The sequence below is a fragment of the Haplochromis burtoni genome, unplaced genomic scaffold, assembly GCF_018398535.1.
Source record: "Haplochromis burtoni strain Fernald_Lab_line unplaced genomic scaffold, NCSU_Asbu1 Contig_124, whole genome shotgun sequence".
Lineage (NCBI taxonomy): Eukaryota > Metazoa > Chordata > Actinopteri > Cichliformes > Cichlidae > Haplochromis > Haplochromis burtoni.
In genome coordinates this window covers 273,306-286,568 of record NW_024582485.1, presented here as the reverse complement: position 1 = coordinate 286,568, position 13,263 = coordinate 273,306, and the positions used below count along the sequence as shown (strand labels likewise).

The 13,263-nt window shown below is 41.0% G+C and overlaps 1 protein-coding gene across 8 annotated transcripts in view; it reads right to left on the bottom strand.

Moving 5' to 3' along the window:
• cspg5a (chondroitin sulfate proteoglycan 5a) overlaps positions 1–8,419 on the bottom strand; it is a 59,252-nt gene extending 50,833 nt beyond the window's left edge. For all 8 annotated transcript variants that reach the window (XM_005929445.3, XM_005929447.3, XM_005929449.3 and 5 more), the window contains exon 1: positions 7,855–8,419. In XM_005929445.3, the coding sequence (XP_005929507.1) occupies positions 7,855–7,951 (97 nt within the window). In that variant the 5' untranslated portion in view covers positions 7,952–8,419. The remainder of the gene's footprint in view (positions 1–7,854) is intronic.
• Positions 8,420–13,263: the final 4,844 nt, after the last annotated feature.

Here is a 13,263-nt window from a genome sequence, read left to right as displayed (position 1 = left end):
CCTCATAGTTATTACAAAAGGCAAACCTGTTTATTTTGCATGAACCACAATGCTGCTGCATGCATGAATGAATCAGTCAGATGTACACAGATCAGCATTTACTGATAGCAGGACCTATATCTATCTGGACATTGTAATATAAGACTCTGATGCTGCAGACCCTGTGTTCATTAGTGTCAGAAATACTGGATTTAAAATGTTTTTGTCATGTTACCATGACAATTTCCCAAAGCCTGAAATCAGTTTTATTAAGACTAACTCTGATTAAACAATTTATTTAATGTCCAATCACTTAATGTGCTTGATTGGTGATAAAGACTAATTGCCTGCCTGCCTTGTGTGATACTAGAGTTTACTGTCATGCAAATTTGACCGTAAACTGTGAAGCAAACATCACACAATAGGGAAAAAAAACCCACTATGTAAACTATATAAACCCAGCTGCATAATTATGTCCTTTCCTTCCTGGTTGTTAGCCACGACAGGTGTGTGTGCGTCTGTGTATACGCTCACAGTGGTGTGTGATGGGCAGACTGAATGTTAATATGACAACCTGCAGTAGAGGCGGGAATGCGCACAGCCAGCTAAAGAGAGCTGGTGCACGAGCATGAACTCAGTGACTCGCATCACCAAGGACACGCTCTCAGACAGGCAGTCTAGCACCTACATAACACATTAAAAACAAACACATTTTAAGAGAGATAGACAGTAGAAAGCTGCTACTCTGTAGTACTGGTAACACAAAGAGACAGGTGCAAGCCTACACACAAGCGAAAAAAGATCTGATTCATCTTTCATACATTTTTCACCTTTTGCCTCACACACACACTACCTGCATAAAAACAGAAACATGTAAAATAATGTTCAAGGGTATGCAGAGTTTGAGTGCGCCAACTCAGCACTGCAAAGGGAAAAAAAAGCGCACATCCTGTATCATTTTGTCTTTGAGGGGGGAGAAAGGACAGAGGCACCCAATGACTGTCAAACTGCTCATGAAACTTTGTCAAGGATTTTCATGACTCTCTTTAGTCAAAAAAGAAAAGGAAAGGAAAAAAACGGCGGAGGATCACTGCCAAGGACGGTTACTGACAACAATCACACCTGTGAGTCAGAGCTGCAGCAAAAACACCTGGGCACAAGGATGATGACATAAAAGGGAAGAAAATGAAAATAGAGGGACACAGGTGAGCTTTAGCAGTTTTTATCTGTTGCAAGATTACCAGTTTCACCATATCAAAGGCAGACCGTTCTCACTCCAGCATATCAGTTTAATTCTTCTCATTATTCTGTGGCAATTTTTAAAGCTTCAAGGCTATGTAAGAATATTTTTCCCATGTTCCTCTTTGTAAACCCAACCTATGTTGGGTACTTCAAACAGTGCAGTGTTTTAGCTATGAATGCAGGTGACTATTGCGTTAATTTATATTACATACTGTACTTGTCCTGATACAAATAAACATTACACTGCAAAAAACAGACGTCAATGAACACCACCAGCCTGGAAGAAGAAATGTCAAATGTGGGCTGTAATTCACAGGTTGTGGAACAAGGAACGGCGAGTGTAGGTGGACTCTGTTAATTCTGCTGCACTTGTGGACTCACTTTCTGAGCTCTTGTTTGAAACAATAATATGAGCGACACTAAGGAGCAGCTGTTCCAAGTGCAGAGGTGGGTGGTTTATTTAAATGCGACAGCACTGAGACTGGGCGTCTTAATAAGTATGGCAAAAATAACTCCGCTGTCACTTTGGTGATTTTGTCTACAAGAACAAATTAAGTCATCGCACCAAATGTGTGGAACTGATGCAGTAAATTTGCACGTTCAATCACACTCCAACCAGCGAAACCATTTAAACTACCATCAGTGAATAAATGTGATTACATTCAGCAGGAGTTCTGGTATCGCACTCTGCATTTATCTTCATGTTAAAGAGTTTTTCTTGCAGTATTGCTGTTGTTCAATTTTTAAAAAGCCACAACTTTTCTCAAATAAACACAAGAACCTTTAGAAATATGAGACTGACTGCCCTTCCAGAGATACCCAACAGTTTCTGAATCAATTTATAATTTCTTTACTATGCATAATGAAAACACTCAGTGGAAGTTCAAATAAAATAACTCAACATACTTTGCGTTCTATTTTCATAGCTTGCTGCACCATTTGGCTCAGTGTCTGCTTTTAAGGACATTATTCACTTGTGACCTCAATAAGCAAAATCTGACATTTAGTTTTATTAACTTAACAAATTATGCTTGTGTCGTGATGTATCGCTGAAACTATAAGCAAACTGGTACCACTTTGCCTGGAACATACAACACACATTTTAGACTTTTTGTCCTTTTTCACTGGGCATTGCTACTTTTTGACAAATCACACACGCACACACACACACTTTTGTGTAGAGGACAGTCTGTCTGCACACACACAGCAATGCCAATAAAGCCCGGACAGCAGCTGGTCGGGTCAAGCCCGTGGCCACCTGCGTATGCTAGCAGTGATCTGTGGGCAGATCCAGGTGTGAGGATATTTCAGGTAAGATTAGGATCATATAGGTTCCTAACAAACAGATTTATCTGGGATGAAACACATAATAGCCAATGACATGATAATGCTTTGTACATAAGTCATCACATGTATAACTGTATTCATATAACGCTTCCTATACTTGGGATGCAACTTTGCATTATTTCCACACACCACCAAACAGTAAGTAAGAAAGAAAAAATGCTAAAAGTATCAAACAGTACCTTTAAAATACTGCAAAAGTGCACAACTTCAAAAGTTAACATAAAAGTTTCATAACATCCTGCTTGACTTATATTGTAAACTGTGGGCAGATTCACTTTGTGCTGAATACTACTTTAATCAAATATCCATCTGCGCCCTCATGTCAGCCACTGAAATTCAGATCTGTGGAATATCATCACTGTCGGTCACTGGGATATGTATGCTTCATAATACCAGGGGATGTTGCTTTGATATCAGCTAGCCTTAAATCAGCTGACAGGAGCAGATCGGTGTAATACTTTCAGCAGGGCTGACTCTGTGTTATAATTGGCCCCGAAATCCAACTGAAACTTTTCAAAGATTTGGTTATGTTGCAAATATGTAAGAAACTGATTTAAAATTATTTTTCCAAGACTTCGAAGAGGAAGAAAAGTTAAGACATAGCTTGGTAGCTGTTGGGTAAGATGGGGTCTAGCTGGTTGTTCTTCACTTCAGCAGGGGTTGAACAACTGCCTGTTTGAAGAGAAATGGTAGACCTAGAAGTGCTGATGAAGTTTATTTTTTAAGATTTCAAATGAGACTTAAATCTTGTCCTGTTTCCATTTTCTTTCTGATCTTCTGCTTTCCCTCCTAATAGCTCTAGTGGCGTCACTGATCCAGGGTGACTGTTTAGGCCTGGGATTCTTCGGTTTATATGGAGTATGATTCTCCATAACTGAGGAGCAAGTGGTGTTTAATAAATTAGTAAGGTCCTCAGTGCTGGGATAGGGCAGGGGAGCCTGTACAGTCCAAATATCTAAGGCGGCTTTGAAGGCCCCACAAAAACTGTTAGCAATGGAGGAATTAATATAATGTGACTGGCGGAAAGGGAGATGTGGTTTTTGTAGGGGAGAGAGGGAGCAGCACATCAAAAATGACAGAGAGCTGGTCTGATAAACAAGCATCAGTTATGTTTGGATTAAAAACTGGAATACCAGATAACTAGGTCTATGGTGCAGCCCAGTTTATGAGTGTGTGCAGAGGGATGTGACCTTTATATGAACTGATGTGAGTCTCATACAGAGCATTAAAAGGCAAGTAGTATTGTTAATGATATGCATCACATCCAATGTAATATGCAATCCATGTTTTTAATATGTTAAAGCTTTTTGTGTCACTTTTGCTAAAGCATCAAAATAAAGCTCCCAAGTGTATTACAGGAAATAACACAGCCACAGTGAAGTCACAAGCCCTGGTACTCCTTCAGTCAGTGCCAAGCCTGGATAAATGAGGAGGGCTGCATTGGGCATAAAATATAGAATAGAGGAAAATGATATGCTGGGGTTACCTCACAAAGCGATCAGCTGAAAGAAGAAGTTGAAAATGAATAATTAAAAAAAAAAACCATCTTCAGAGTGTTGCATCACAGATTCCTTGTTCTGATTCAAGGAAGACAAAATGGATATCACTGCTGTCTTTTCATTTTCTGTCACTTTACTAACAAGACCGCTTGTCGCTGCTAATTGCTTCCTGAACTCTGCTCTTTATACACAACTGCAGCATTTTGGAAACGTCAGCCATCAATCCTGGCTGCTCTGCATGTCCACGACACACTCATGCCAGCTCAGATAGAAGATATGATGCAATATATAAAATCACATCACTTTCTGTACTTTCTTATAAAACCTGGAGTGCATATGCAAACTCTGAACATGTAACAAGCACCAAGGCTAACTGTATATGAGCTGCAAGGTGGCATGAAGAGATGAAGACTGCTTCTATGTGCTGAGTTTAGACACTATTGTTTCTGGAGTCAATACTAAATTGGCCCCACTGGAAATCAAACACTGCGCCGAGTATGAAATCATTATCCAGAAATAATGAATAGACAGTACAAATAATGATAACATCTACAAATTAGAACTGGTAATAAAAGACTATGTCCACTCTCAATGGACACAGACACACACATGCATGCATGGTCAGTAGGCGGAGAACCACCAGACTTGGCAAGAAATGTAAGCATTAGCCAAAAATCCAACCAACATTTTGAACTTAATGGAATTCAAAGCGCGATCGCACATTATGCCCGTGATATGAACACACTGTTCAGTGGATGTGTGTGGTTTCCATGGAGACCAAAAGGTGGAGGATGAGTGAGTGCAAAGCCATTGTTCACCAATAACCAGAGCATAGACGGAGTAAATTTTGTGTTGCTTGCTTTTTAAAATAAAGAGGCTGGACTGGGTTAGTGGAGTCATGGAGGGAGGATTTGGCTTGAAGATTAACCCAGTGCACATCAAAGATAATCTGTCAACATGCAGATATGTGTCAGCAGGCCAGAAGAGAAGAGACACTGAGAGAGGAGGGGGAGATGAAGGGAGAGCATAAGATGAGGAAAGGCTGCGTAGATTCATGAGTTTCATTACAGAAACAAGCGCTGGACACCGTTACGCCATCCATCACATATCAACCACCTGAAATGCTCATAGGGGATAGGACGACGGGAGAGACGGCGACATAAAAGTGTTAAACACACAAGAGGGAGGAGGATTGCAAATGGCCACCGGAGAAAAAGACGACAGCAAATGAGTGACGAGTTTCTGGTCGGCTGTCATCGTCTCAGCACAGTTGGCCTTGGTCGTTTGAGCATCAGTCACAGATGTGGGGCAAGCTGCCGCCTCCTTATTCACCGGTGAAGCGAGAAGATGTGATGATGATGATGATGATGTGCGTGTATGTGTGGATGGAGAAGGAGGAGGGGGAAGGATTGTTAGCCCAAGGTTGTTTTATGTTGTCTGCACCACATCAGCTGACCTGTTTTTGTTATCCATCCACTTAAGGTTGAGCTGACACCGAATGCCTGCTATAGTGTGGACAAAAGACCCTAAATGAGTTATTGGTACTCAAGTTGAGTTTAAGGTGATCAAACTGTATTTTATTACCCTAAAATTCTTAGCTTGACCCACAAAGGTGATGATGAACAACAGCTGCTGAGCGAATTATATTTTCTTACTGACATTTGAGGGCTTAAGAGGTTGAATCATTAGCTCATTAGCACCTGGTACTAAACTAATATGGTGAATTTGGGAAAGAATACATGTGTTCATCATGTTTAGCTCAAAGCAGTGCTGCCCCTACACTCTAAAACAGATGATAGTGTAGCTGTGAGGAGATTTTTTAATGATTCCACTGCAATAACTGGTGATTAATATTGCCAAAAGATTTAAGCTTGGAGTCGTGATGCAATATCAATACACACCTTTAAGGGAACTTCTTAATATTCTGAAAAATGTGCATACAGCAAAGACACCACTGAGTTACTGCGCCCAGATTAGAAATAGTTCCAGCAAATAATTTTAGAGATGCATGTAGTTGAATGTTTTTAACTTTTAGGGGGGGAGTTCCAGTCGTCCTAGAAAGCCTTGCAGCATTATTAATCCTCACATATAACTTTGCTTGGGATAAATACATTTAAAAAAAAAATTCATTTAAATGAATCTAAAGCTCTATCATCAATGTGCATTACATTGCATGGGTAAGGTTTGAAAAACTTTTAAAATCCTTTAAAAACTGGTTTTCATCATCACACTTTAGTGTGACAAAGCAGGAGAAACGGCCTGCTTGCATCCATGACATTAGTGCGGGAAACTGGAACAAAGGCTGCTGAATGAAATGACATAATTTGGTCGGAGGGTTAAGTCATTATTTTTGTTCGGCTGCTGCTGAATGTGTAGAAAGCTTCCAGACACATTTATGGATTTTGCTCAGTATTAAACAGGCGGACAATAAAATATGTGGCTTTAACCTCACAATCACACTCCATGAATTTCAGCGAGCGTTATGAAAGGAATCAGCCAGATTATATTAGATTATAACGCCAGACTGATTCCATCTCGTGCACGCTCCTGCATTATTAATCTGACAGCAATGTAGCTCGGCCGTGCGCAATGAATCTCAGACAAAGACACACACACACACAGGCAGAGGCAGAGAGCTTTCTTGTCTTTTTTAATGTTTTTTCCCCTTCCTCTCTGTGTATCAGAATGTCCGTTCAGATCCCTTCATGAATTATTCATCAGGTCCCCCCCGGCCCTAATCCTCGCCTTTGTGTCGCTGTAGTGCCAGTGCGCCTCCAGGGAACCGGTTTACTGCATCGACTGGACGCTGTCACTGCCACAAATCTCTAAATTCTCCCAAAAATGTTCCTGCTGCTGCTTAATGTGTGCCCGCAGTGCTCAAAGTGATGATTTACTGAGTTGATTTGTCGGTGACTGACGTCCAAAATGCCGCCGTGTCGGTGCATCGGCATGTCTTTAATGCTGGAGCCAGTTAAACGGTTTTTAAACCCTCCCCTGCTGCATAATGACTTACAGTGCTTGCAACACTGAACACTGAGAACATATAGTCATATACTTCTATGACATCCCCATATAAGCCCTTCCACAGACTCACGGTAATATTTTAACTTATGTCTTAACACCCCCTCTTGCGCCGTGTCCGTATCACATGGGTTTAAATTGACCCAGTTGTTGCCTCCTCTGGTGTTTCCATAATATATTCAAGAGGACTTAAATTGCCGACTCGTGCGTTTATCCTGACCTGATTTTGCTTTATGCCATTTTTGTTTCTCGTAGCATCTCCATGACATCCCCACTGGGACCTGTGTTCAATGGTGAGCTTTCCGTGACCTAATCAGGACATTTTCTCTCCTAAAATGTAAAGATTCACACGAAATTGCACAGGAAGCCCTACAGCGTGATGTCCAGGTGACAGCTGTTTTACTGTCAATAAAATGTATATATTTATTTAACATATAGCCCATTTTCGACGACGCATCCTCCGAAATCAGATTTATTTCAGATTGCATTGATTAGAAAATGACCAATAAAACGTTATTAATATGGCACCCAACTGTAGTCTATTGAGTGTGAAGTGTTGCCTAACCTACAATCAGAGCCTCACTGACCTCCTTTCTGGCTGCCCTGTGGGAGTGTGTTAAGGTACCCTGAATCCACAGAAGGGACTTGCTGCAGCAGCAAGAAATTTAACAAAAAAAAAGAAAGAAAGAAAGGGGGAAAAAAAGAAAAATCAAGGAATCAAACATTTTGAGGTGATTAAACTGGACAGTGAAGGGCAGTTTCTTACCGCGGACAGACAACGGGATCAAGTGCAGAGCCAGGACGCACGACAGCAGCGTTAGTCTCCAGCATCCCGTGCAAAAGATCGCTTGCTTCTCCTGCATCCTTGCTGTAGAGTGATAGGCTTTGATGGTTAGACGAAAGAAGAGAGAATCCTTTTTGTTATAATGTTAATAACAAGAGAGTTCGGTGGAGGTTGCAAAAAGTAATCCGGACAAGTGGAGCTGCTGATTTGCGTGCGGTCTAGACTCAAGCCTCCCCGCGCTTCTCCTCCATAGCCGCTTGGTCTCAGCTGTCTCCGCGTATCTGCTCCGTTCTTTCACTCGCTTGTTCAACGCAGTGAGGCTGGTTACGGCTCCATCGCCAAAAAGCGGCGGTCGGAGACGGCGGTGGTGGGGTGTTGGTGGTGGTGGTGGAGGCGGGGGTTACTTTTGGGGGAGTAGACGCACGCCGTGGCTCGGTTTAGCTCGGAACGGATTGGTGCTTTGGGCACTTTGTGACTGAGAAGGGAACAAACGTACGGCGGTGTGCAGTGCGCTCGGCAGCCTTCTCATCATCTGGGGAGGAGAAAAAAGGGCCGGTGATGCCCCCCTCCTCTTCTTCCCTACGCCCCCATCCTCATCCCTCCTCCCTTCCCTCCCTCGTTCATTTCCCCTTGAAGTCTCCCTACTCCTACTCCCCTCATCCTCCGGTTTCCTAAAACTTTCCCCGACTTTTTCTATCACCAAAGCCCTTTTATCCATCTTGCTTATCCATAAAACATTTTGTCTCCCCCCATGTATACATCTCCTACAATATTCTTCCTTCCCTCATATTCCATTTTGCCCCCTTTCCAGACCCTAAACCTCTACTTTTGCCCATTATTGCTGCCATCCTTACAATTTTCTCTGGCATTATTTTCCTCCTCACTAAGTCAAAAAAAATCTTAAAACACAAACAGAACAGAGCAAGATGTATGGTAAAAGTTCAAAACAGTTAAAACGCTATGGATAATAATCTGTGCTTGACATAAATTGAAGTTCGCACAGCCCAGGCAGCTACAGGTTTAGCTACATATATATATATGTTTAATCCTGGCAGCTTCCTCTTCTTCAAACTTCTTGTCTTTGTCTCTATTCTTTCTAAATCCATCCTCTCTCAAAACACATTCCCTCCTCCTTTCTCCATTCATTTTGAACTTTTTTTTCTCTACTTCCTCATCCTAAGGCACTTGCCCTTTCCCCTTTTTTCTAAAAACAAGTGAATCCTTTTCTGGGTGACTCTTTTCTTCCTCTCCCAACTTTTCCACCTCATTTCACTCTTTTTTAAGGTCAACATGGAATGTTGTCTTCCCATTGTTGATGGTTTATTCTTTCCATACTGTTTCATTCACCTCTCTTCATCACCCCCTCTTTTTAATGCCTTTGTTTTTTGTCCTTCTTCCTCTGACTCATTATACATACATTAATTCATGTATTTATTGCAGAATATATCTCATTCTTCATTTTTCCAAAAACCTTTCCCATTCTTGTTAAAACCTTTTATTCTCATTCTTTAAGAAAGTTTCCCTCCTCTTCTTCACTGATTAAGTCAAAGCCTCCTTTTCCTTCAATAAACATTTTCTTCGATTTTCCACCTGCATCCCAAGACTTCTCACTTCTTCCCCGAGAGTCAAAGTTTTCCTCATCCATCACTCTTCCATTCCCACTTTTCTTTTTCTAAACTTTTCATCACCTACACCCTCCTTCCAACCCTTTCCCACAGGTTGCGATCATTTGCTATTCATCTGATCATGCTGGATCTCAATAGAAGTGCACTCTTCACTCTGGCCACTTTTTTTCCGACGAAGGAGATCAGTCACTATCGAAGGAGCTTTACTTTCCTTTGTTCACTGCATATGCGTCTCAGAGAGAATGAGGTAGTTTGAGATCATGTTAAAAAAAAGTGTAGTGCAGTCAAAACAACTAGCTTTGTTTGATGGTGTGACACAGAGACTCAAACAAAAGAGGGGGAGTAGGCCTAGAGGAGGGATGGGGGTGTCTGCGGTGAAAAGAGGGGGATGCACATGGTGATGAATGCCCAAGGGCCTTGGGGGTAATGATCGTTGTGGGGGTCGTGGGCATTCTTCCACACAAAAACAGCATAAAGGAAGAGAGCGAGGCTGGGCAACAGGAGGTGTTTTGTGCTTGGGTGTGCATGTGTATTTATATTTATACATATATGTGTGTGTTCTTGTAACACTACTTGGCTGCTTATGTGCATCTGTGCATTTGAAAGCAGCAGCAATGGCAGATTTTGGATTTTTTACTAAATGTTTAGCAGAATAGAAAATGTGTGCAGTGAATTGTGAAAAGTGGGTCACGAGGACAACTTGGCAGCTTTGATTTAAATAATATAAAATATTACAGATCCAGCATGTAACAAAGACCTATCCTCAACCAAAATACTCTTCATCTCCCTCTCTCCTTCCACCTCCTGCAATGACCCACAGAAGCTTCAGTGTACTCATGACCACAACAATAATGCATCCACACTGCTGACCTTTCTGTTCATTTCAGCTTTCATCTGATTTTCTGGGCGACTGCTTTATCTATTCCACTGTGTGATGCCACTGACAGCAATGCTGGACAGAGAAGAAATAACAAAAGTTGCCCTATCTGGTATGAAAATTCATTTCTGGTGCATTTCAGAACAATCTTTCACCAAAACGAGATATCTCCGAAGTCTAATAAACTGGTTTATTTGCCTTTTCACCAGTGTTTTCTTCATCTCATTCAGCTGTTTGCATTAATGTTGTCAGTTGGCAGGCTGAATTATTGGTCCAAAATTCATCATTTTTATAAACTAATGATTTTGGAAGATGCAATAAAGGAGAACTAAGGTGTGCAAAGCAAGATTTCCACGCTAACAGTCTAAGCATGCTGGTGTTTCATGGGTATCATGCCCATAGTTTAGCAGGATAACATATCAGATATGGCCTATGGTGAATATGTAGCATTAGAGTTAGAATGAATCCTAATCAGGACCAAATCTCAAAGTAGAAAAACTAAAGAGTTACATTTCACAGATTTTTGTTTTCTCCACATTGTGAAGAGGTAGCCTTAAGTTACCAACAATGAAGAGATTCACATTTTGGCAGATGTAGGTCAGGTAATTAATTAATAGAAAGGTAAGTAATAGTATGAAACAAAAAGGATTAGGTGTTATGCTGCTCTGATGAGTACTGCTTCATTTTCCTTATTTGTTTAATTTTTCTTATTGAGGAAACTGGAGCACAGCACTGTTGTCCTCGGGATTCCCATATACTTGTTTGCCATTCACCTAGGGACCATTTTTGACCCGAGGACAACACAAGGGTTACAATAGAACAAATTCCACAGAAGGCCCTACAGCAAGAAACCAGAGTTTGGTGACTATTTCATGGTTTGCCGTGACTTTCAGCTGGCTGTTGGGCACCAGATCTCGTGGAAATCTTTCCAAGAGTTGTTTTGATAATTGAATCAAAACAGCAAATGATCGACCTCATGATAGCACTCGAGGAACAAAAAGTCAATAAGATAAAAGGATTCTTATTCTGGGCACTCAAAATGTCCTCAATGTATTGTATGCATCATTTAAATCTAGATATCTTTAAATCTGTGTGTAGAAACAGCACTGAGATAAAGTCGCACAAGTAAACATGGCAATTTCATAAAGCGTAAAGTCATAAATCTGCTGTGAAAGGAGAATGTTCATTAAATAAGGATTAAAAATATAATTTAATATTTTTAATGTAATATTTAAATTAAAAATATTAAATGGTGGTGACTCAAATTTCCTGTTTGCATCAGTCGGAAACCCAGCTATTCATGAAAGTTTAATTGATCGCTAAAATTGTTGTTGAATTTCTAGTCAACAGGCTACTTGTTTACATAATTAAAAGTCTTCAAATGTACAAGAACTGGTATCACAGAAACTCCAACACAGTTTCTTTGGCAGCTGCACACAAAACGTTTATCGATAGTAAGGTCTGATGTCTTCTGTTACAAGGGGATAACCTTCATGTTCACTGTAAACAAGCACACAGATTAGGAACTACACATGAACATCAGCCTAATTCTGTCTGGACGTGTGGCATTTCCCACTGTTTTAGGGTCAATGCTTTCTACTATCGTGTACGTATCAGGGTCACGTGCTGTTGTTATGACAGTCCGGGCGCTTCTGTGTTATTAAACAGGAAACGGTGCTCATCAACACACAGATTAGGCCCATTTAATCTCTCGGTCAACCCCTGAAACAAAAGAAGCCTCCACCCCACCCCCACCCCCCCGGCTCAGCACCTCTGATGGAATAATAAATGATATGGCATCCTGAGCATTACATTCTTCATCACCCACTCTTGTTTTCCTCCATCCTCCACTTGCTCTGTTGTCACAGTGCAAGCAGAATAATGAAAATCATTTCTAATAAAGTTGAACAACCAACGAGTTTCACATTTCCCTGCTGCAGTGTCATTTCCTTATCTAGTAGTTCCAGCCAAGAACAACATCGTCAAAATTTTGAAATAAAAGAGGAAAATATACACTTTTGGATGACTGGCTGGTGCATTATTCTGGCCCATAATAATAAAGACAGAAATCATTTTAGGACACGTATGAAAATAACTGTGCTGGGGCTTTGTGAGGGGACACGTACCCTGCCAGTTTAAGTCAGCATCTGCACAAGGTAGATGTAGTTGTGACCCATAAAGCAAATTGCTCACTGGTGGTGTTCCAAACGACTGGAGCTTCCTGAAACAAACGCCACAGCAGTCTTGTAAGTAATTGCAGACCTGGGGTTATTGTATGACCTATATCTCCATACATGCAGCGTAAATTATATCCAGTCTCATTAGGTTACTTTGACAAAGGGTGATGAGAGCAGAATCTGGTTTTGAAACCAGGAGAATGCTGCTTGGCATACATGTGAAAATAAGATGCTGTTTCCTGACTTATTGTTACAGATTTTGTAAGTCAGTCTTTTTAGAGTTGATGCTCATTCATTTTCTTGCCTATATCCTAAAAAAAACATTTGTGGTCCAAAAAGATGAGGAATAATTACTGTGTTTGATATACTTACAGATTTCATTTGCATGAGTTTTGCACATTAAAAACATAAATGCTACAGTGTGACTGTTTTTATTACATATTAAAACACAAACAAATAGTGTACATATTTCAGGAGGGTTTAGGGAACAGTGTTTGAACAATCTGACAGCAGCGGGAGGAAAAGACGTGCAGCGTTGCTCCTTTGAACTCTGTATGTGGAGCATCCGGTCACTGAAGGAGCTGTCCAGTGCTGCCAGAGTTTCATGCAGGGGGAGGGAGGCTTTCTTCCTCAGTGAAGACAGAGAGAGAGCTCTTCTCTCTCCCCACACCTCCGTTATATCCATTGAGCATCCCAAGATAGAATGTGCTGC